The sequence below is a fragment of the Echiichthys vipera genome (genome assembly GCF_963691815.1).
Source record: "Echiichthys vipera genome assembly, chromosome: 3".
In the NCBI taxonomy this organism is placed as follows: domain Eukaryota; kingdom Metazoa; phylum Chordata; class Actinopteri; order Perciformes; family Trachinidae; genus Echiichthys; species Echiichthys vipera.
In genome coordinates, this window is record NC_139828.1 from 15,094,381 (window position 1) to 15,119,775 (window position 25,395).

The 25,395-nt window shown below is 40.4% G+C and overlaps 1 protein-coding gene across 1 annotated transcript; it reads left to right on the top strand.

Moving 5' to 3' along the window:
• Positions 1 to 3,937: 3,937 nt before the first annotated feature.
• Positions 3,938 to 23,674, top strand: LOC310966758 (guanine nucleotide-binding protein subunit beta-4). The gene is made up of 10 exons (XM_083940640.1): positions 3,938 to 4,106; positions 13,225 to 13,459; positions 13,910 to 13,948; positions 14,705 to 14,811; positions 17,281 to 17,344; positions 17,942 to 18,104; positions 19,077 to 19,143; positions 19,468 to 19,669; positions 20,274 to 20,490; positions 20,914 to 23,674. Exons 2-10 carry the CDS (start codon positions 13,403 to 13,405, stop codon positions 21,018 to 21,020), a joined length of 1,023 nt encoding a protein of 340 aa, XP_083796766.1. The 5' UTR covers positions 3,938 to 4,106; positions 13,225 to 13,402; the 3' UTR covers positions 21,021 to 23,674.
• The last annotated feature ends 1,721 nt before the right edge of the window (positions 23,675 to 25,395 follow it).

Below are 25,395 nucleotides of genomic sequence, written 5' to 3' on the forward strand. Positions count from 1 at the left end.
ACACAGGGACAGAGTTAACTGCTGCTACACTCTGGACTTCTCTGAAGTGATCTCTTCTGAGAAGCTGCATGTGAATGTCACTGTGGATCCTTGTTATGTCACCAACAAAAGGATCTGCTGGGGATAGTAATAGCTGATGTGACGGATCACTCTTTGTTTAGTTTAGATTAGATGCAGCGCAGAAAGCCATACATTCTGATTTAAGTACAGCAGAAAAAAACTTGTTGTACAGTTGTTAAAATTCAGTATGTTGCGACGTATTGCGATACACAATATACACATGAGCACTCCAGCCTATAGTACTTATATTTACAAATAATTTTAAAATGATCTAATCTGGTGTTTAACTCAAAATGGATCATTTCAATTGGACCAGTCAAGCCCAAGCTGTGCCAATCAGCAAGTAAAACCCTGAAACTGTCAACATCTATTTTCCTCATCAGAGAGAGCGAGAGAGAGAGAAGTGGTGGCGAGCCCAGTGAGGCACGCATATTTTAAGTCACTTTGCACTCTTCAAGAGGGCCCTTTTTTCAATAATCCATTATGCATAGCAGCTCTGGCTCTCCCTGGTATTTCTCCTACCTTCTTGACGTCAGTTGCCATTTGTGAGGGTTACCCTGGCAACGGCCAGCCTCCCCGGGAGATGTCTGGTGGATAAGGCGGCCCTGATAAAGCCTTTTAAGGTTCTACTGTTGCTACACCTTTTAATTGCCTTTGATACAGTGGAAGTATTACATGGGGGTCTTCGGGGCGCGTCGCCACATGTGGGCAAAAAATGGGAACGTGCCGATAAAAATAGGTATTGAGAAGCTGCTTCAGATTGACATCCCATTATCTCCACTTGATTTCATCACCCACGTATTGGGCTCATTTTTGAGCAGTCCTGTGAAACTGAATTGGACACTCTTCCATGACACAAAGGAAACATGTGCACGACCCATTTTATCAATGTGACATTGTAGTGATGAGATAATATGTAAAGACTAAAGCCCCTAGCTCGTCGGGATGCCTCTGAACAACATGAGGTTGTAATTATGTGATCATATAAAAAGATCATATATCATCCAAGTTGTTCATGTAAGCCATTAAACCCAAAATCCCATCTGGCATGCAAACTTGTCCATGCGCATTATTGATTAGTAGCCTACATTTGAATTTATTATTGCAACACTGTATCATTGAGGGTATTGTAATTTTGCACCTATGCAAAATATCGGATGGTAAACAGTAGGATGAAGAAAACGGCTGTCTACATAGCAACCTGTTGTTAGTTTTGAGCCTTTTTTTTTTTTACAGCAATGAAGGAAAACTAAAACCCTAAAACCTCCCTCACATTCAAATGAATTCATTCAGCTGCCTGACTGCTACTGTACTTTACAGCACAAGCGATGCTGAATTTGCATCGATGCAAAAATGTCTCATCCGTGGGCAACAATACCGCTGAGATACTGTACACGATACCTGTTCCAGGCTCCAGGAGGCTATTTATAGCCTCACCAACATGTGTGTCTTTCTTTTTTTTTTCAGACACCAGGCTATTGATGTGCTATTTTTACAGTGTCAATTTGCTCCCTCTGCCTTTGGTTGCCAAGCAATGGGGCAAGGGACCTGATTGGCCAAGGATGTCCTTTTGGACACCTTGACTCTAATTCTCAGCTGGCTAATTCAGTATTTTTCACTCACTAGAGGCAGAGAGCAGAGAGTTGAGTCCTTCTTATGTAGTTTGAAAAAAATGTCACTCATAAAGTCAATCTGCAGCCCAAAAGGGGTAAAAAATCGATATTAATGATTTGACCATTTACTGAAACATAGTGTATGACAGCTGAATTATCTCTACCTTTTTTTTAGGAACTTCAGATGTGCAATACAGAGAGTTCGGGCTGACCCAAGATTATGTCACGTTGGGTTCAAAAACCTGGCAAAACTCTGTTTATGTATCACTGTTCACCATGCTATTCCATATCTCTGATATAGGGACAGTTTTGTGGTTATTATTTAGTATGTATCATCCAACTTCTTTAAATTGAACATGAGGATATTCAGCCATACTAGTGAATTAAAGGCTAGTATAGAGAAATTAATGCTATTTCCGTTTTGAGAACAACTGTCCAGAAACACGTGCGTAACACATACTGTACATTGCCTTATGTAATATGTTATTTGAATAATAACCAATTTTCAAGCTCCACTTATGACAAACCAAACACAACATATGTTTCTGCTATCCTATTAATCCTAATCCTCCTAATGTGTTTAGGGGGAAATTGGTCTGACACACCTAAACTACTGCTGGGTGTGTGAATTCAATTAGACTTAATCTGACCCCATGCCACTCTGAAAGGAAACCAAGGGCTGGGCAACTTTCATCTTCCCTCCATTGATTGTGGCTCGTGCAGAGCTATGGAAAAGCCTATCCCACTGCTCCCTTTCATTGGCCCCATTAAAAATGTATCCTGTCCTAATGGAGAGAGATCCTTTTCAATGAGCCCACTGCAGGCCAACCGTGGTGTGCCAGGGTGAGACTTGGCACAGCTGTCTCCTGAGGCTGGCACAAGTTTGGATTGGGTGGGTTTGAAGTACAGTAACTGATTTATCTTCACTTTTCTAGATATGGATAAATAATCGATTCACAATGGCATAATGCTGAAAAAAGCAGAAACATCCTTCTATTTGAAAATCTGGAACCAGAAAATAATTTATTTGATAAATGAATTACTATAACTATTAATCAATCGTATTTCGCAGTCTCATACAGGCTTCTCAACTGACAGTTATCTTTGGATAACTTTATTTAATATTACCACCTCATGATTTTGTTTATATTCCTGCACATTTACTGTAGTTAAGTATTTTGTACTTATGTGCTTTTTTAAATATTAAAAATAAACTGCAACTTTTAAACAATGCTCACAGGTCACAAAGCAAAGTCACAACCAGTAATCGATAATAAACAAAAATACTGTACTCCTCTCATAAGCTACGTACATCTGTATGTATAGCAAATAAATATAATTATATATGCTAAAGCTGCTGCCCCTGCGACCCGACCCCGGATAAGCGGTTAAAGATGAGATGAGATGAGATGTACATGTAGCAAATAAATATTCTTATTTGACATTAATAGAATAGCCATTTATTCTATTTCATTTAGTTTGTATTATTGTATTTTATTTGTATTATTTCATGTCCAGTATTCTTTTTTATTTAGATTTAATTGCATTTATACATGTTACACCTTTGTCTTCACTGAAGTTTTAATGTGCACTATTACCTTTTGGTTTATTTAGGTCTCATGTTGCTCTCTTTACTCGTGTTTATCTGATACATTTTCTTTTTATATAGCATTGTTGAAAGGAGCCTGGGACTCAAGAATTTTATTGCCAACAACTGCTGCTGTAATTGTTGTGTATATGACAAATAAACCATCTTGAATCTCCTCCCCTCCAGATTTAACACTAAAACAGTAGATGCTCTCGGTTTAGCCAGCGTATTGATATATAACCAAATCAATGCACCAGAGTGCATTTTTTAACCATAAGGTGTCTTTTCAAAACTGAAGTGAAGCCCATTTGAATCACTGCCACTACTTCAGGCTTTAAAGGTCTAAATGTTGTTTCCTGTATCCCATTCGGTTCCTTTTTGTTGAGGGGGCTGACGGACGATACCATTTCACCCGTAGGTTACACAACCCATTTCAGACATTTTCCCCAAGCGAAAAAAAGATATACTCTGACATTATTTTGGACTACTCGCTTAAATATAATGCGATTTAATACGGGACTGGTATTTGAAACGTGCTATATTGGTTAGAAAATAAAAATAAAGGTCGGTCTATTCACCACCGCGCAACCCTCAAGCGTAGGCTGTTGCCATGTTCCCACTTTCATGGGTGTGGTGATTAGCTTGCTTGGTGAAAATTTTCAGTCTAATCCGACCAGAGTCCCGCTCCGCTCCTTTCCCTCTTTAAGCCCAGTAAATTGTCTTAAAATTAACACGTCTTGCCTTTTGCGATTTCTATCACAGCAGGGGCCATGGCTGTCGTGTGAAAACGGATCGGTGTGACTCGTATTTGGAGGACAGACAGAGCCACAAAAAGCCTGTTTCAGGTAAGGACGTGTAGTCTTGGCTGAGATATTTTGGAGGCTTTTAGGGTATTTCCTGCTTTGCTCACGGCGGGTTTAGGTTCTTTTATGGTAAGGATGAGATGCAGACATATCCGTGAGCTTGAGCATATTGTCGGGCAGCAGTGTCGCTCTTGTCATAACTATTCGCAGGCTATAATTGCCTCAATGCTGTTTTTTTTTTCTTCCTATAAGCGAAGCTGAAAATTCACTGCGCGGCCTTTCACACGGGCTGTCAAACGGATCTCTCGCTGGGCAGAACCCCTTCACCAGTGGGCACAGATTCATCTGTTCCCTTTTCATACACCAGCTTTCTCGTTTGTGGTTGCACGACACCCCTTCGTAGCTTTTTTTTCTTCTTCTTTTCCATTAAATATACATGCCAGTCCGCCTCCAATCCGAGCCGCAACTGGTAGGGTGACGACGGGGCGAGAGGCTCATGCAATTTGTTGCTTCTTCTTAGAATTATATATTTCCACCCAGTTCACCTCGTAAAGATGTTTAATCCATGGTCATTTCCACCTACTATCTCTGTTGTGTCCCCGTGATTTTAGCTGATGGTTTCCTGTCTGGGCTGTTGACAGTGAGCATGTGATAAATCAGAAAAAGTGGGTTGTTGTTGATATTGATACATGATCAGTATGAAGTTGCAGTTTTTAGTGTGTTATCAATCTGCAGTTTGTTATGGGGTAGTTAGTACACAAATACAGATTTTAGTTGTGTGGCATGGTGCTCTCACTGAATGGCCTATTTTTTGATTTATTTAATTTCATTTTTTTTTATTGAATTTTGCAGACAGGCAAAGAACATCAGCACATCTGCCTTAAAGTGAACAAGAAAAAGAAAAAACCCACCATAAATCCCACTATCCCTCCCAACAGCCCATGCCAGACGTAGTCACAATACCCAGTGATTAAATAACATATAACATAAGTAGATAGTTAAGGTACAATGAAACAAAATGGAGTAAAAACTATAGCGAATAGCAAAAATAATTAAAGTAATTCAAGAAAAAGAGAAAAAAAACAGGCCCTTCTCTCCTTCCAGGTATTAAAAGTGTCCTCAGCATCATCAGGAGTAACAGTAAGACTATTACTAATAAAAGCCAGCAGTGGGTGCCAGGTTTTGTGGGATGCTGTCAAAGATCCCCTCTGTGAAAACCTCAACTTCTCTAACCTTAGACATTGTAAAGAAGAGAGAAACATGTCGTAGAGAAAACATGTTTCCATGTTTCCATTTAAGGAGAATGTTACGTCTGGCGAGCAGGGTGGTAAAGGCCACGGCACGTTGCGTAGTAATGGGCAGGTTTTTAGACAGAGGGAGCCCAAAAAGAGCAGTCAGGGGATTTGGTTCCAAATCTGTGTTCAGAGTCTGTTTGAGGGTTTGAAATATATCGGACCAAAATTCAGCAAGCTTCGGGCAGGTCCAGGACATGTGTGCGCGGTCGGCTGGAGACTGCTTAAATGGCCTAATGAAATTCAAAGGTGGGTAGTGTGGTGATTGACTGGAAATGTTAAATATAAAATTAATTAGTATGATGGGCAAGCAAAAGACCGTAACTGATAATTTAGGATAGTCCAAGTTATGTCATTTTACGGCTTTTAAAACCCGGTAAAGCTGAGCCGATTAATCGATTCATTGATTGACAGAAAATGAATTGATGATAGTTTTTACAGTAGCTTATAGTACAATAGCGAATTATCAAGTTAAAATGCCCCAAACTCTCTGGTTTCAGCGTCTCAAAAGAGAGGATTCATAACTTTTCTCAGTCTATCATTGTGAGTTCAATATTATGGTCAAAACAAGTAGTTTGAAGTCGTCTCTTTAGGTTCTTTGAAATTGTGACAGGAATATTTCACTATTGTTTGTCATCTAATAGACTAAAAAAGTATTCAATTAAATTAAAAAAACAATCAGATGGCAGTACAATATAAATTTAACAATTTATGGACTTTGAATTGGATCGAGATATAATCATATACCACTATAAAATGTTTTTAATTGGAAACAAGCTAAATCAACTACTAAAGTTTTGGACATTATTTGAATACTTTATCTGACTTTGCATACATTTACCAAATTGATATTATGATTTCAAGCATACCAGCCAGCCCTAATGCACTACATCTTCAAGCTTTACATTTTCCTATTTGTACAGCTGTATGTTCCCAAACTTAAAGGTAACTTTTCACTTAAAAGGGTCATGGTTCATTCCAGATTATGGAAGTCACTTAGGGCCCGATCGTAGTTTTGATTAGCACCGATGTGTGACTACATTATGTGTAATTCTGCAGCTGTCTGGTGTAGCCGAGGTGGGGTCAAACCTTTTATCAAAGTACGTCACACATTTATTCCCTGTGTCCCTCTCACTTCTCCTGTACTAATAATATGAATAAGCAAAATGAAACCTATTCTCATAATTCATGACATTAATGATATAATATGAATAACAGCCAGGCCGGTGTATTGTTGGACGTTATTTTCGATACTGGCCTATCACAGACATATTGGTATTGTTGTTTCTGTTGAAAAAAAATGCTGTTGGGCCACACCTTCTGGAGGATTTCAGTGTCCCGCACAAATGGGGAAAATTCCGGTCAAATATCATATTGAGTTTAAAAACAATTGATTGGCAAAGATTGACACCATCAAGACGTGTAGATATTTTGTGTTGAAAAATCAGCTACTGCTTATATTATTTTCAAAATGAAATAAGTCCCATCAAAAGACGTGCATAGACTCTATTTAAAAAATAAACGAATACATTTTACTTCGGTCGATGGGTTTCCGACATCGCTGCAGACCCCCAAAGCATTGACCCTGGTGCACAGTCGCTACAGGAGTCCCGTCTCATACACGGGGTGTTGCTGCCGACCCCTTGATGACTCATTTCATTGAACCTTTTACCATTTTTGCAGCAGTGAAGTGTGCAACTTTTTAGAGGGAATTATTTTCACTGGAGATTTGAATTTGTTGGACTCTACAGGTTAAAAAGAAGGTAATTACAGGATAACAGAAACCCAGATCAGTTTATATATTGTGTCAGTGTACAGTGGAGATCAAAATTAGAGAAAATTAACCATTGTGTCAGAAGAGAAGATCTAAACAATGTTTTCTTAGGATTTAAAAATGAATAGGAAGTGTAGAGGCCATTGCTTTGAATGACTTCAGCACATCTGCGCCCACAGGACATCACTAGTTTCTCACACTGCTCTGGTTTGATCTTGGTCCATTCTTCTTGCAGTCTCTTACACAGGTAGCTTTAAGGGGTTTCTTAGCCATTACTTTGTCACTGAGGATTTTCCAGAGATTCTCTATGGGGGTTAGATCTGGACTCTGGGCTGGCCATTTCATTGTTTCAATAATCTTAGCTTTAAGGAACTGCTTAACCCGTTTCGCAGTGAGACGGGGGGCATTGTCCTGCATGAAAATTGCAGCTGATTGGGAGACAATTGCAGTGAAGGTATTGCATGTTGCCAAAGTAGCTTCACATAAACGTTTGCATTCACCCTAATATGTAGCTGTACAAGAGGCCCAACCCCTGCTGCACAGATCATCCCCCAAACCATGAGACTTCCTCCTCCAAATTTAACATACTTCTTTACAAACTTTGGGTTCAGTCTTTCCCCAGTCCTACGCCCAACATAATGTTTCCCATCAGACACAAATAAATTGAACGTATTCTCATCACTGAAGTTACTGTGGACCAGTTCTCCTCTGTCTACACAACATGCTCCTCAGCAAAGGCAAGTCTAGCCTTTTTAATATTTGGTCGCTGCAGAGTGGGCTTTCAGTCCAAATTGTCTTAAATGACGAGACACTGTGTACAAAGACAGATCTTTGCCCTATTCAACACCGAACGGGTTAAAAACTCCAGCTGCAGTGTTGAACCGATTCCCCATTGAGAGTCGTTATATAATCCTCTCGTGCACTTGCTTTACGTTGAGGACCGGCCTTTTGAGGGACTTAAGTGAATCTGTGTCCTTGTAAAGTTTCAATATTCTTGAAATCACAGACTTGGAACGCCCAACCTCTCTTGCAATGGCTGAGAGGGTCATCCCTTTGGCGTTCATCTGGACAACCTGCTGTCGCAGAGTTTGTCACCTTAGAGCAGCTTATAGTCTTGCAAAATAACCAGGAGAGCTGCAGATAAATATGGTGTGTCCAACAATAAAGTAATTTGTGACCAGGTGCCAGATTTACATCAATAACTGGAAGGTATCTGAAAGTGTTCTCCATTTTTAAAATAAAGGTTTTTGTTGAAGTGCTTTGGTTATTGAAAAAAAACATGCTAGTACAGCAGTGATATAGCCACAGTGGATAATCTATCAAATTTTGAACAATAAAGAATAACACCATTTCAGAATAAATCAAGTAATGTATAATAGAATTTCAGTATCAGCCTTAAAAATCTAATGGCAGTCTGTCCGTGATATAATTTTTTTTACACGTATCTGTTGATGAGAAGGAAGACGTGGCCTCTTACCTTACTGGAATCTCACCAAGTATTTCCGCCATTCTCTGGATGTTTGGAATAGTGAGTGGGCTACTTGAACAAGTTTACACCTGGTGGAGCTGCCCTGCTACATCCAGTTTTCACTTTCACACACTGAGCTTTAATGAGTTTCCTGTCAATCCTGTACAGACACTCATGGCATCTGAAATTGGCTCTCAGAAACTGTGAGGGTGAGATCGGACCATCGGTGTTGGATTATTTTTTATTTGATGTTGAACAAAATTTAAACTTGATCATCTAATGAATACCTGAGCATATTCAGTATAATGCATAAAGTTGATGAGGTACTACTGTTAATATTGGATTGGTTGGAATTCAGCCTTTAGATCGTACATTTCTTACAAATTAAACACATTGTAACATCTCAATTCAATTTTTCAATTCAATTTTATTTATATATATTTTTATTTTTTTTATATATGAGAACCAACTTAAAGATACTTTACCCATTTCAATCCAGGTCTGTGTCATGGCAATGTGGGCATTGTGTTTGGATGAACGGTGTTTTGTGGTTTTGAACATGTCATTGTCAATGTAAGCAGCTGCACAATGCATTCTGGCAGCGCTGTGGCAAGTTTGGAGCAACGGAGCACCTTTTTGACGTTCCTCATTTGCATAAAGTTGAGGTTGATGGTACTTCCTGCATTAAGGGGCATCTACCATGACTCGTCCCCTCAAAATCTTACTCTAACTGTTGTTTATCTAAAATAAAGACGGATTCAGCAACTGCATAGCTTGTTTCTTGCCTAAAATGTTTTCAGAAACAGATTTTGTTGAGCTTTTTTCATAGTATAACTTACAGATACCAAACAAGCCGCCACGTTAGTCTGGTATAATATCCGGATGTCTCTGATCAGGTGGAGCCGCCGTTGTTGTAGGAGGGTTTAGCCTGTGTTCTTTCTCAGAGGCCATTGACGACAAATTGATAACTGCTAATGGCAAGCCCATCAAACTTCCAACGTTAAGAAGCGGGGCAACCCCTCGCATCTGAAAACGCCCATGTGTACACATACCATTAGTCTAAACCAGTGAAATAATCAATTCAACGTAGTACTGACTTGAATATTGCACTGTATTTTAAGGGAGCAAAATATCTGAGTATGCACAGAAAGTGAATACATTTTGTAAATGTTCTGTTCATTGGGACACAAAATTTAAAGACTTACAATTTATAGAATGTCATTTTAATAATGGTAAATATTAAAGTCTTACTGTAAACACTGGTATTAGTGCTCACAACGGACTATCGTTCAATCATTTGATTAGGCTTGGCTGTTCATAATGTTAATTCCTTAACTTCCTGTCTATTTCATGTTGTTGAGCCCCTGTGGCTCTGGGTGCAGCTGCACTGCTGCACCTCCTGCTGCTCTGTTCACCAGTATTTCTTCACGACTGAGGCAGATGTGACTGACTTTACTACTCAATGTGACCCAGAAGGAGCACAAGGTCTCATTGCCAAATTTACGTTAAATACAAAATATGCTGATAAGCGTCATGATTCCAATGTTCTCCAGTTTTGATAAATTTAAACACTTCAGGACTTGAAGTCTTAACAGTCTTACGGTTGTTATGTTTCCTGCTGAACGTGAACTATCCCTGAGTCAGCAGGGACACACACTGAAGCGACAGTGTCCCCTGTAACAAAGTTATTGTGACCAAGCTTCATTATGGGAACTAGAGATTATAGTGACTTGTGCCTGACAATAAACTTACTATGGAGAAGTTAGGGAGATATCTCTGTATGTGTCTTTTTCTCTGGGTGGTTTGAAAATGAAAGTTAATGGTTGCATGTCAATGTGATAAACAAACAGTTTTACAGCCATTGTTAACCTGGGCTAAATCTCAATTATGAAGTTATGCAACAGCATCTAATTATACATTGCCGGCTGAACCAGATGTAAAAATAATTCTTACATACAAGAACTTGGGTCAGCTATTCTCATATATAAAGAGAATGATAACCGACTAATTGTATGATAAATATATTCAGTTGACTGTTAGAGAGAAGGTTAAGAAAACCAGCAACTATTCACATTTTAAAAAGCTGGAAGCTGTGACTTTTGATATTTTCTTCAGAAAATTAGGACTTTTATTATTAATCAGTTACCAGCATAGTTGCAGATTTTCAACTATTTCAACGTATCGATCAATCAACTAATAATTTCTACTGGGCTGTACGATATGGCCAAAATCTTCTATCCCAATAAAAGTAATTTCATATCTTGATCACGATATAGCGTGTTTTCTGGTTATTCAATAAGTATCTCTATCAAATAACCACATTGTAAAGCCTATTGTTAAATACAGATAATTTAATACATAATAATTGAAAAACACTTAAATAGTATTTTCAAAAACTATTGTTTGATTATTATGGATTTTAAGTTTGATGATGATGATGCTGTAATTGCTTTATACTACTAGTTTTTGAATTAAAGACACTATGGGCACACAGGTAACCAAAGCCATCAGCCATGTGTCATGGTCATGTATAGGCTGCTCTGCATTGCTGGAAGACTTTGCCAATGAAAAGTGAAATTGCGTCCCTTTTTTTGCTGTTCTTTTTATCGCTCAGTGGAGTAGACAGTTATTCAAATGCAAACTGGTGATTAAGGGCGTTTATACACGTCCATTTCTGGCTGGCTAGTGACTTGAGATTTATAGAAGACAATTATGTGCATGCACAGCATTATGTGACGCAAACTGTTCATACACTGCTCCAGCATGAGGATGTTTGATTTGGCTGGTTGGTGGTGTCGGACGGGCTATAGCAATTATAGCCTCCCATGGCCAGTCAGTCTCAGAGACCCATCTGGGGTGGTGTCAAGCAGCACTATCTACTGTAGCTGGCAGTCTCATACTAAACAATAGACAGCTCCAACACACAGCTCTGTCTTTGTTGCCCCTGAACCTGTGCCATGCTCTGGGCCTGCGTTGGCCCGGCTGGTTGGCTGCATGACTCCAGTCACACAACTGGAGAAAAGACCCACTTCTCACTGAGTTTTAAGACTATAAATTGTTAAACTTTATCTAGTTCTTTTGACTGTGGTTGATATGTGGTTTGTTACAGCAGTCAGTGGCCTGTTTTGGTTTGTAAATGATTAAATAATTATTATCCATGTGAACAAGAAAATTCATGAGGCACTCCTGCAAATCACTCCCACGGCATGCCTAAAATAAGAGCTGTCAGTTGTATCCAAAATGATGGGCAAGCCTCTCAACATCACGTTTTTCAGCGCCATCTTCCATCAAACCTACATGTTTTTCCACCTCATTGCTTGTGCGCTGAAAACATTGATTGAAAATATTTAGCCGTGTGTAGAAGGTCATATCGGGTGTTTTGGTAGTCCACACGGCGCTCTGTGTGACGTGGCAGATTTCAGAGGGATATCGTATAATGGATCCATAGCAGTCATAGAGCAGCACCACATCACAGGCGAGCTGACGCTGAGAGCCTCTCTTCAGGGGGGTTGCGTCAGCCAGAGACGAGAGTGACGTCACTCCCCGGGCAGCTGAAAGCATTGCATCGTTCACTGCCCCTGATGCCTCGTTACTGTCAAATGCTTCCTTGGCTGAGACCAGATTCCTCGATGAGCAGTCCAAAGCATCCTCTCTCGTGTTTGCAGAGCAAAAGCACAATGGCCAAATTGGAGTGAACCGAGAATCTCAAAGAGTAGCTTTCTACACATTCACGGTATCTTAATAGCCAGTAGTGGTCATCACATCATTGACTTAGTTACTAAATGCTATTTGTAAAATGAGAGGTTTTCTTTTGTGGTGAATCAGTCCCAATGGCTTTTAAACCTCTGCAAAAAGGAAGATAAAGCACAAACAGCAACCTCTTTGCATTAACGTGATTCCTGTTGAGAGGAAGGGCTGAACTTGGTGTAATTGCTAAATTATAGAAAATGGAACTGAAAATTTAATCTCGGAGGGTTAGACTTCTGGACAACAGACTGTAAAACAGCCTGGAAAATGAGCAGAGGGGGTTGGGGGGTGTGGTCCAAACACTTCTGAGGAGTGTCTAAGTGCTTTGTGACCCACATTCAGGCTCCCGAAGGTAAAGGAAGTGGCAACTTGCACATGTGCGCACACACATACGCATGCACATTCAAACAGATCTGACATATCTAACCTAGACACACATTTTAATAAATGCTCACATAATGTACACCCACAGATGAATAGATGCACATATGTTCTCTTTCGCATTTGGGTGTATTGTTGTTATCTCACACACGCACACGTGCACACACACACACACACACACACACACACACACACACACACACGTATGTTCTGGGCTCTTTGGGGTCGGCCGAGCAAATAGCAAAATGCAACAACACAAAAGGCTGATTGAGTCTGGAAAGGTCAGAGCCTGGCTCAGATGACCTTTTGAACCAGACTGGGGGTGTTTGAAGAGCCAGGCCACCCTCCAGGCCCCCACCCTGCCCCACCCTCTGCAGCCCCCTCCTTTGGTCTCAACCCGCACAGGATACCTATGTTTGTCTGATGGAAGTCTTCCCATCTTTCACCCTCCAGCTGCCTGTTGAACTCATAGTATTTCTGTCTCTCTCCGTCTTGCAGGTGTCAGCTGGTAAAGCGTGTGAGAGTGCGCGGGTGAGTGTGTGTGCGTGTGCGTGTGTGTGTGCGTGTGCGTGTGCGTGCGTGTGTGTGTGCTTGTGCGTGTATGCAGGGACGTGTGTTTTCCCAGCCCAGTCAGTATTTGGAGCGGAGTGTGGCCTGAACACATCACAGAGGGACGATGAGTGAGCTGGAACAGTTGCGGCAGGAAGCCGAGCAACTACGCAATCAGATCCGGGTACGGCAACATTAATGTTTGCATATGTTTGTTTATATAAATATATATTTATGTGTGTGTGTTTCATACATTGCATGTGTGCCACTGTCTTTTCACTGCAAGCTGTGACTCATACAGTTTCAGATGGTGACGCACTGGACATATAACTTGTCAATCAACCACCTCCATTCTCGTGCAGAGATTGTGAAAACTGATCAATAAATGTCAGTCTCTGCAGAGTGATTGGTTCTCTGATCACTGAGATTCAGTTTCTTTGATTAGCAATAACTTGACATGACATGTTTAGATACTAAATTAGAACTGATTTTTGCTACTTGAGATTTTCTTTTTGTTTCATTATTTGTGTGTGTTTTTCTTTGCAGTAATCTCATGTGTTACATTAAACTATGCAGTGACACTGGACACTGTCACTGGTCAACATGATTATTGAGTTTTTTTGTTGTGTTGCAGGATGCCAGGAAAGCCTGCAGTGACTCCACTCTGTCACAGGTAAGACATATAGAATATTGTTTTCAGATATTTTACACACAAGGAGGGAGTGTTCAAGACATTAAAAGTTACTTGAAATGACCCAGAATGAAAATTATGAAATAAATCTGTCATCATCAACTTAGATGAGACAATCTCACTTGTGAATACCTTAGGGCGCACTCACACTGTCCATCCGTACCGTGCCCAAGCACGTTTCACGGCTAAAGTCTAGTTCGTTTGACCAGTGTGAGTGCAACCGTACCGCGCCTAGACGCATCGCGATGACGTCAATCAATGCGTGTGACGTGTTACGGCGTGATGAGGTATAGGCAGGCAAAAAGCATTCGCCAAGGCCCAGGTAGTGTGAGTACAAACTGGCCTGGCCCGCGGGGGGAGAGGGAGGGAGGGACAAGTACCCTAAAGCATGGGGCACGGTACGGATGGACGGTGTGAGTGCGCCCTTAGACAGTTGCAACACAAATCTACTGATTACTAGGTCTACTAGGTCAGTGGCTGAATAAAGGTCAAACTAGACATTAGAAATTTCTCAGCCTGTCAGTATTTACAAACATATGTTGTCACTGAATCCATATAAATACTTCACAGAGATTATTCTCCAATATATACGGTAAGCTCCACTATTCCTTGTTATTGTCCATTGCTTAGTGATGTTGGTTTGTTTTTGCTGCCTCAGCTAGAGTCCACTGTCCAGAGGGTGTGTGTGTGTGCTGGTCTCCAGTGACACTGCTGATGCTTCTTCCTGTGTTTTGTTAGATCACAGCTGGTCTGGACTCAGTGGGCCGGATACAGATGCGGACGCGACGCACTCTCAGGGGCCACCTGGCCAAGATCTATGCAATGCACTGGGGGAGCGATTCCAGGTAGTGTAGTTATTCTACAGACAACACAATTATTAGAGCAGGACAAGAAATGTACCTTTTTTTTTACCAATGGGGGTTTTGTTCTCTGGATCTGATTTATGTTTTGTGTGTGTGTGTTTATACTTTAAGATAACATCTAACCCGTCCCCCCATTTCTGGACAGTTTTGGGAGGCCTTTTGCACTCTTAACTTGTTTTAAATGTTTAGCATACTGAATCATTTTTGATGCAGTGGTTGGTGTGGGTTTGTTGCTTTTTTTCTACTTTAGGTTGCTTGCTTGTTTTTTTTACCTTCAAAAGAGACTTTTTTTTTAATAAAACTTCTACTGATGGTTATTAAATGTATGTTATTGTGAGCATTGTTTAGTATGAACTGTATTTTTTCCATCTTCAAAATGGACCTAGTATTTATCATCTGGATGTGCATACGTTTGTAAACCTTTTTGCATCTCTTTTTCTATCCCTGAAAAAATATAACTGCTCGGTAGTTATGAATTATACACAATGCTAATACCAATCACTACAGTTTAGCCCATTTACTTTTCAGATCTTTTTAAAATTGTATGAACTTGTTTGAAAGGTAATTTCCCCCCTGAGCCACTGTTGATTTTTGTTGCTGCTAAGAGACTGTTAAGTTTCTAGACTGCCAGTGACAGCGTGGAGACTGTTAACACTACAGCTATAACTGTCAAGATCTACTGTATGCCAGGAATAGGCAATAAAGTGCCACCAAGGGCTGACAGTCTGCAGGTTTCCATTCCTGGCAAACATGGACACACCTTCAGCCACAGTGCAGGAACTTTACAATAAAAATCTCCATTCTGGCCTTGGCTTCATCTCTGTCTTGGAAAATTGACTTAAATTCTTACATTACTAGTAATTCCTAAGTAAATACCACATACCAAGTTGACAGTTTCCAGGCTATGCAGTGTAGTGTAACTTCAGTTATGGGAGCATATTGGAACCAAATTCCAACTCTCATTGCAAACATACTCTAGTACATTTACCTTAAAATGTAGGGGTTCTCAACTGTTTATATGACTGGTTTTAAACAATGTTCTTAATGTGTTTAATATGTCTATGTCACTGTGTTTCTCTTTGTCCATCTGTCTCCCAAATGCAATGCACTGGGGCAGTGACGGCAGTCCCAGGTGTGGGGCTATGCTACTACCAGTACCACTACTACTATTACTACCACCACTACAATTATTACTATTCTACTAATATGACTAATACCACCATAATTGACTGTCACTACTGCCACCTATGCTACTACTGTACATCTGTCTTAGTACTACCACTGTTTTAGGCCCTCACTTTCAGCACAGTAATGATATTATTTGGGCACAGAGACAGGAAGCCACCACAGTTTATTTAATATTTCCTTAAAGATGCAGTTTGTAAGATCTAAACCCTTTTAAAATACAAAAAATATATTTCCAAATTGGTTGAACTGTGGCTGCTCACATTGAATTGTCATTAAATTTAAAACTTACAAATTGCTTTTTTAACTGTTTGCTGCAACTTTAAGCACTGAGAATTATATTTTCCAAATTGAATGCATGCTGTGCACTGTCTGTATCCATAGGAACTGGAAGATGGTGTAGCCAAAAAGTATCTGTATTCTGTTTTTTAGAAATCATAGATCACACACTTCTGTTTTGTTTAAGCAAATTAGTTTTCTCTTTTTATTTCCCCATTGGTAAACCTACTGGTATTACCTGCAGTTGATGATGCATATGCTCATCAGATATGCGTATTCTGTAATGTGTGTGTGTGTGTGTGTGTGTGTGTGTGTGTGTGTGTGTGTGTGTCAACCTCTGGGTGACCCTGTAGGAGGCAAGTGTTTATTTTGTATACAGCCGCTGACATTTGAGCGTGATGGCTCTCCTCTTGATTGTAGCATAGCACCGTCAAACCACTTCCTGTCCCTGGAGAGACAGAAACACCCAGTCAGGAAGGGAGGCAGGGGTTCCAGCTGTTAATGCATCTGCACCGCCTATAACTCTCACTCTATACTGATGGTTCCTTCTTCATCATCTTCTCTGCATTCCTTTTTTTTGCTTTCCCTTCTTGCTGCCCCACCTTAGCTTCATTCTAGCACTTTCCCAACCCCTCAGGCTTCCACCTCCCACCCGGCAGTAGGGACTTTTACATAACTGGGGTAATGAATATTGCATGGAGTGGGACATTAAAAGTGGCTTCCCTGGATGAGGAGACTTTCACCAGGACGGGGAGGAAGAGGGAAGATGGAGGGAAATGAGGTCTGGGAGAGAAGAGTAGGGAGCTCTCACTGAATGCTTTTTGACAGAGCACATTAGACTTATTCAGACGGTATAGCACAGTATTATGTGATGTGGCTGCTGGCTCTCATTGCTTGTAATGATCCAGGTGCATGAACCTTTTTAGATTGTGTTTTTTTTCCTCCGTGTGTGAGCTGTGTGTCATGATGCTGTTAACTCTTTCCCAGGCTACTGGTTAGTGCTTCGCAAGATGGAAAGCTTATCATCTGGGACAGCTACACGACAAATAAGGTATTGATAATCAATGACAGAATGTGTAATATGTACAAGAACAGGAACAGTATATGTAAAAGTTGCTGCTCCCATCAGACTTCACCGCTTTGTCCAGATGGCAGTACAGGCTGTAATTTATGCACTGGTTCTCTTAAACACATGACTGTTGTTAACATGTTTGGAACTGTGGAAAGCCATCATCTGCATGACAGCTATGTGGTTGCCTGGAGGTGTTTATATATTTATAAAATTAATCTAGCTGGTAAAATCATGAATAGGACCACTGCAGTGTTTTCTATACCATTTGAACCTCTTAACCTAAACTGTATGGAGATACTTTTCATACCAATGTTATGCTATCCGAAGCAGAGAAACAAACCACCCAAGACTGTTTTACGCTTGCCTCTGCACTAAATATTAAGTTCTGTTGTCTTCATCTGTATCAGGATGTAATTAAGTTACCAAATAGGTTATTGACATCTTTTGCAACATTGCCACCCAGACAAATGGAAGAAGGCATCCTTTAATTTCTCTGAAGCACATAGTACGAATTTTGTCAGCTGTATTTTCACACATCATTTTGTATTGGAAAACACTAATTGACCTCGTCCTCAGATGCATGCCATCCCACTGCGTTCTTCCTGGGTGATGACATGCGCCTACGCCCCCTCTGGGAACTATGTGGCCTGCGGAGGCCTGGACAACATCTGCTCCATATACAGCCTGAAGACCCGTGAGGGCAACGTGCGCGTCACCCGAGAGCTACCCGGACACACAGGTAGGCACAGGGCCAGCCAATAATTAATACCAATAAAATGAGCCTATCGCTGGCTGGACTCAAAAGAACCATTAACCATGAGCATATTTCTATACTAAAAAACTTGTGTAATACCTGTGTGACATGTATTACCTTACTGTAGTTTTAGATTTCAGATATTATGTATATGCTGGTTGGTACAGTGAGTCAAACAATGGAAAGTTACACAAGCTGTTGTTGTTTTCCACTGGATTGCATATGTTTTCACAGGCTCATGTTCTTGGCAAGGCACATTTGTTAAAACAGTACATTTCAGCAACAAGGCAAAAGAAAACGCCACAAAAGGACATTTATATACAATTTAAAAACAGTCATTAAAGAGCCAGACGAAGTATATAGATGTAGTATTGAGCGTAACTAGCGCAACTTTTTTTCTCAGCGCTATGTCATTTCATGGCTCTAATTCAGGGGTGCCCAATTCCAGTCCTGGAGGGCCACTGTCCTGCATGTTTTAGGCCTACCCTGCTTTAACACACCTGATTCTTACGATACGATTTTCAAACCTCTGACAAGCTTCAGCTGCTTGATAACGAGCAGATCATTAGAATCAGTTGTGTAAGAGCAGGGAGAAACCTAAAACATGCAGGACAGTGGCCCTCCAGGACTGGAATTAGGCACCCCTGCTCTAATTAATTGTATGTTTATCCGTCCGGTGGCATTTTGGTCCGCACTGTTGATAATGTCTCTTGGAAATCCCAAATGACCTGAGAGGTTCCACACTAATACGCATTTGTGAATTAATCTGGGGATGCCTTGCTAGGAAAATAAATCCCTCCTGGTTAAAACTTACATATGGCAACTTTGTAAAGAAGAATTAGCACAGCAATAAAAAATTCAGTCATAGTCGGCCACCATGTGAGCAGTTCAACAGTAAAGTTGCTCGCCCAGGGCAGAGCTCTCCTTAGCTGATGCAGAAGCTCTGTTCATCTCCAGGTTACCTGTCCTGCTGTCGTTTCTTGGATGACAACCAGATACTGACCAGCTCTGGAGACACAACCTGGTGAGAAATGACCCTCTCTCTGCCCCCCCCTGCACCTTCAAGAATTTAAAGCTCTTTACATGATAGAAACATTCTTGTTTCCATGCTAGACAGTAGACCGAAGATGCTCCACCACATTATAAAGATGTCAAGATTTCCTAATATATATCCTCTTACTCTCACCAATGATCTTTGTGTGGATTTTACAAAAACACCTATTCTGTTATATAGGGGTTAGTATGTCTTGGATAATTTGTGAGTGTTGTCAGTATTGTAATGTTGCAGTTTATGTAAAATCTATTGTCTCGGGACACTCTTTCTAAAAAATACCTTCCTTTTTTGCAGTGCATTGTGGGACATAGAGACAGGCCAGCAGGCCACCACCTTCAGTGGCCACACAGGAGATGTGATGAGTTTGTCTCTAGCACCGGACTTCAAGACCTTTGTGTCAGGAGCTTGTGACGCCACATCCAAGCTGTGGGACATACGTGATGGCATGTGCAGGCAGTCCTTCACCGGCCATGTGTCCGACATCAACGCTGTCACTGTGAGTAATGAAACTTTATACGTTATACCTCATCTTGCATACTGCTGTACTGTTACTGAAATATGAAAGGTATTTTTTCTTTGCAAAGCCCAAGTTTTATGAGAAAGATAAAAGATAAAGATTAAAAAAAAATGTTTAAAAAAAGTTACAATTTTAACTTGTTTCCTTTACAAGTAATAATACACTACTATGTTGTGGAGGTTGGAGGTTTTTATCAGACACTAGCAATATCTTGGAAAAGGTAAATTACAAAGTATAGATGGACTGAAACCCACAAAATCTTTTTTATGTTTGTTTTGCTGGGCAACAATTATTATTTCACTTTTCATTGTGGTAATCTAAATCTGTGGATGCGTGACATTGATATATTTCATTAGTTCATATATTGATCATCATCATCCTACCTCTACTGAAAAGTATTAGTATTACTCATGTCAAAGTGCCCCATTAAAGCGGGTCACCATCTGAGGTGTATGCACTGCATTAGCCCTGGATGGTCTGTAAGGCTCATGGACAAGCAAGAAAACCTCCCCTCAGAGGCCTCAGTCCTGTGCCTCTGTGACGAACAACACTGTTCTGACTTGGGTTTGTTTTTCTGCTGCAGTTTTTCCCCAATGGGAATGCCTTTGGCACGGGCTCAGATGATGCCACCTGCAGGCTGTTTGACCTGCGTGCCGACCAGGAGCTGATGATGTACAGCCACGACAACATCATCTGCGGCATCACCTCTGTGTCTTTCTCCAAGAGCGGCAGACTGCTCCTGGCTGGCTACGATGACTTCAACTGCAACGTCTGGGACACTCTGAAGGGCGAGCGCGCAGGTAAATGACATCTGAAGTCTGGTGACTTTGCCCCCCTCCCCCAATAAGCTGTCCATCTTGTTTTCTTGTCAGGTGAGGGTCAAAAGCTGCAAATCTCACATTTTAGGAACTGGAATTTCTGCCACTTGTGCTTGAATATGTCTGAAATTATAAATCAACTATCAGAATAAAAGTTGCCAGTTATTCGACCTCTGAATGGATTCAATATATCAAGCATAAGTTGCATCCTAGAATAGATATGAAGAGTCGAATGAGTAGCAAGTTGAAATTGAACATAAAGGCCTGTAGTGTGAACGCAGACTGTGTAACTGCTTATATTATAGAGCTGAAGACTTTTCAGTTATCTATGACTACTTAATGATATAATGCTTGAATGTCTCTTAGTGATCAGCATCTTACTAGTTTATTTTCTTTGACCTCCAGGTGTTCTAGCAGGCCACGACAACAGAGTGAGCTGCTTAGGGGTGACGGAAGACGGCATGGCTGTGGCCACCGGCTCCTGGGATAGTTTCCTCCGGATCTGGAACTAAACAAACCTCTTCCCTGTTGTACTCAATCACTGCCCTCCAACCTCCTCCCCCGCAATCCCTCCCCACATACCCCAACTCATCTGCTGGGCTGGACCTGCGAGGTACACACTGTCAGCCGAAATTTTCTCAACTCACCCTCAGTTCTCCTCTGTGCTGGCGACCTACCCCCTTGTGACAAAGTACCAACTCTTTCTACTTTTCCGAGTGACGTTTTTTTTCCCAAAAAACCCAACTATTACACAGAAACAAAAATAAGAAACAAAAATAAGAGCCTTTCCGTAGAGTTGTCCAATCAGACATAAAAAACGACGAGTTATGAAAAACTGAAGGAAAAAAATAGAGGTTTTGCCCTCATACCAATTCTCCACTAGGGGGGCAATAAAGAGCTTCTATTACCGTGACTAACAGCAAACGAGATGAGCGTTGGTGTGTAATATGTAAATGTATATATAAAGACAGTATATATGTATAGCATTATGTGTGTATATATGCATCATATATGCATATATAATGTATATGTATATATTTTTGTAGTTTATTTCCCACCCTTTTTTATGATTTTGGGGGTTTTATGTTTTATTTCAAAATGTACATATTCACATAACTACACAACATAATGCCAGAAACACCTATTTTATCTTGTGTGAATCCCAGATTGAGTGTCGGACAATTTAGACACAGCAACTTATAGTAATTTGACCCAAAAAGTCTCCTTTCATTTTCTAATATTTCTGGTACTTGCTAGTCCAATCATCCAGCAACAAAACAATTTGCAAAAATATAATTTGGCATTAGCAAAAATATAATTTGGCCCAGCTAAACTCACTTTTCTTATTTGTATGTGTGCGTGTGTATTATGGTTGTAGGGAACGGGCATTACTCCTGCATCCTTTAACTACAAATTCATATGAATGATGGCATTTTAATTATTTTTTATTACAACACAACCCCTGACATTCCTCACGTTTTTTCTTTTGGAAGGAAACCGTCAGGCTCCTGTGATAACGATTAGAGAAAGCGCTTCAAAACCAACAAGTGGTGTTTCTACGTTTTTTAGCCTGGATTCAGCTTTAGCTCCAAAGTAGAAACCGTTCAATTTTAAGGCTAAGATAGAAAACTTTATTTAAGTGGAGGCCCTACATTGGCCTCTACTCATATGGATTGTGGTTTCAAATCATCGGATGCGTAATATCTGAGGACCACATCCATTTCATGCAAGCCAACGGGTGTGTGATATGATTGATAACGGTCCAGAGGTTTTGCATCAGTGTCTCCCATGGCCTATAGAATCTACTTCTCCTTAGAAATGAGACGAGCAGCTCAAGTTGCCCGTACAAATGACACTGATGGAGAGAATGGCATTGCAAAGAGAGACGCGTTCTTCACAAGCAGACGCCGTTTTCTACCTATGAGCCTTTAATGGTGCTGAGGCCTGTATGGAAAAACGGTAGAGCGGTCAGTTGTTATGTGCGGATATTAAAGGACCATAAAAGGACAGCAGTGACTCTGTCGGCGTCCTCTGATGATTAGAGAAAAGATGAAGAGTGAGAAAGATGTCTGTCAAAACTTGCCATGTTTTATCTTTATCTTTTTTTTTTTTTCTAAGCAAAGGAATCCTTTTCATCATCAACAGTGTGTGAACTGAGTGACCGCATGGAACTGAAATCATGTTGGCCGCTTCAAAATCACACCAGTGCCGCAGCAAGCCTGTAAAAGAAAAAAAAGAAAAAAGGAAAAAAAAGATTTTTAAAAAAAGGGTTTAACACATTTTTTTTTTCCTCACCAAAAACATGTTATGAACTGTTAAATATTGCTTGTGAAGAAAGTACACTTGGTAGACAGAAATGTACACTTAGTAGAGAGCTAGACATGCACTCACAACAACTGTAGTACAAATGTAAACCATTGAGCACATGTGACTTATTTACCAATAGATGTGCTATCTCTGATTTTGAGTATTTTCTCATCACACATCTTCCATTATTTTGGTTCCTCTAAAGGCTTAATTAAAAGAAAACCACATCATAATATTGTGAGTTGGACCTATCCATCAGCTGTCTCAGGTGCCTATCTCTGAATATAAACATTTAACCCACCTGGGCTGGATAAAGGAGGGTTTGTGCTCCTGTGAGATGTGGCGCTATCGTGTCTCCATTCTGCCTTACGATACCATTCATAATAGAAGGTAATATTAGCATCGACTACAGTAATGTTTTCCTCTTACTATTTGTTTTTACACATTGATCAATAAGAGAGATTGCTAATTATTTTTCGTTTCCGAATAGAAGCACATTCTGATACTAGTGAACACTAAAAAGCATGCTTACTGAAAACCACCGCGACCACATGCAGCTCCATACTGCTTCTTAAAGCAAGTGTTGTACATCACTTTTTATACAATTCTGCTTTCTACTACTACCGTACAGTTTGTAGTATTTATTTAGGTTCAATCAGCTGTCAATGAAACCCCTCTTTGGCATACTGTGATTCTAGTGACCTTTTTCTTTTTGTTTAATGCTTTAGCTGCTTCTACCTGGCGTTGCATTAATGAATCCATTTTGAGAGAACGTTAAAAATAACAGTTATAGTTTTTAGCCTGAGAATATCTTTGAGGTATGTAGGGTGTGATATGTATTGCATATCAGTGTTGAGGTGTGTGGGGAGGGAGGGAAGGGATTGGGGGGAGGGGGGGGGGGGTTTGCTGATGTATGTGGATAACATGTAGATCTAAGTGTTACTTCCTCATTTGTGCCAATGTTATCCACAGACCCTGAGCTGTGAACTGAAAACTAGTCAATGTGACAAAAAAAACATGTTTGCTCACTTTACTCAAGTGCCAGCCTTCTCCATATCCATCAATTAAAGTCACGTCAGTATCTGATTTCATACCCAATCTGTTGTCTGATCAAACCGGGCGGACTTCTTATATCTGAAGATGAGTTTTTGTATCCCGAAGTGTAAAGTTGACAGTGCTTATTAGAGTAAAGTCTCTATCTCACTCAGAGGCCAAGATACGTTCATGTGTCCCCAGATAAACATGACAAAAATGTATTTAAAGGAGTAGTTTGATATTTGGGGGAAATGTTTGCTTTCTGGCAGTTAAGGAAGAAGATCCACATGTCTCTCACATCTGTCCGTTAAATAATACTACAACGAACAGCCTGTCTAGGCTTAGCTCAGCATAAAGACTGGAAACGGGGAAACAGTTAGCCTGGCTCCAGCTAAAGCTTACTAACGAACACTTTACATCTTGTTTGTCGAACAAAAACCAAAGTGTAATCATTCATGCACATTCCAGGTGCAAGGGCATGTCGCCTATTAAGGTTTACTAGAAAAAATATCAAAAATCAAAAATGCACAAAACGTATGAATTAAAGCACTTTGAAGGACCCATGTCTATTTCTAAAGTTTGATTTTTTTTTCCCCGCGCTCAAATTCCCAAACTTTCAAGGATTTCAAGAGCCCATGGCAACCTAGGTGTAACTTTGTTGAATCTTCGCTGGTTGCCTGGCAACCGGTCAGGCACATTCCCGACAGTTAAATGGTGAACTATCATTTTTACGCTTTAGTTTTTAAACATTATAATAAACAAGGTATTGCAGTTAATTAGTGTGCTTCGGGGAGGATGATGGGCAAACATTGTTTCCAGTTTTTATGCTAAGCTAAGCTAGCCAGCAGTGAGGTCATCCCTATGTTCCCAGGGTCCTTATAAAATTTACATAAATAAAGTACTTTTAAAGAAGAGTTATTTCTGGGGCTAAATTATGTTTAATTGGATCGGTGCATAGACTCGCGAACTTGACACTCAATCGAGGGCATTGGGACAACTCTATCCAGAGAAACACATATTGAACATCTTTTCCCTTGGGAAAAACACTGCTGTGAACAAAAACCCTTTTAAAAAGTCTATTTGACAAGTCACGATAAAAGGATACTGAGCTTTGGGAACATAGAGACGCTCCTGCCGGCAGACAGCAGTAGCGTTTGTTGACATTAAAGTGGTAGCTTCCCCAACTCTCCTCCAGAAAGTGAATGAGCATATTTCCCATAATGTCAAACCATTCCAATAAAACCACCCTGTTCTGTCATTACATAATGAGCTGTGAGAAATTGAAGGAAAAACAGAAATACACCATAACCCCTTAACAGCTGGAATAGGGGATTGCATGTAGTACTAATGGTGAGATTCAGCAGCAGGCAACCATTCCTTTGCTCTGTGTGTAATAGCAGTATTAGCAGCTGGAATAGTAACACTCCTACGTGCCTGTGCAGTTCACTCATTAATCAAAAAGGTGCTTGACTTCATTTAATTTCACATTATTGTATTTACCTGAAGTCTCCTCCAGTTTATTCTCTTAACTCTACAACTGAGACG

Coding starts and splice junctions, on each gene's coding strand:
- LOC310966758 (XM_083940640.1), top strand. CDS start 13,403: ATGAGTGAGCTGGAACAGTTGCGGCAGGAAGCCGAGCAACTACGCAAT. Junction 13,949..14,704: donor GTGACTCCACTCTGTCACAG/GTAAGACATATA, acceptor GTGTTTTGTTAG/ATCACAGCTGGTCTGGACTC. Junction 20,491..20,913: donor TCTGAAGGGCGAGCGCGCAG/GTAAATGACATC, acceptor TTTGACCTCCAG/GTGTTCTAGCAGGCCACGAC.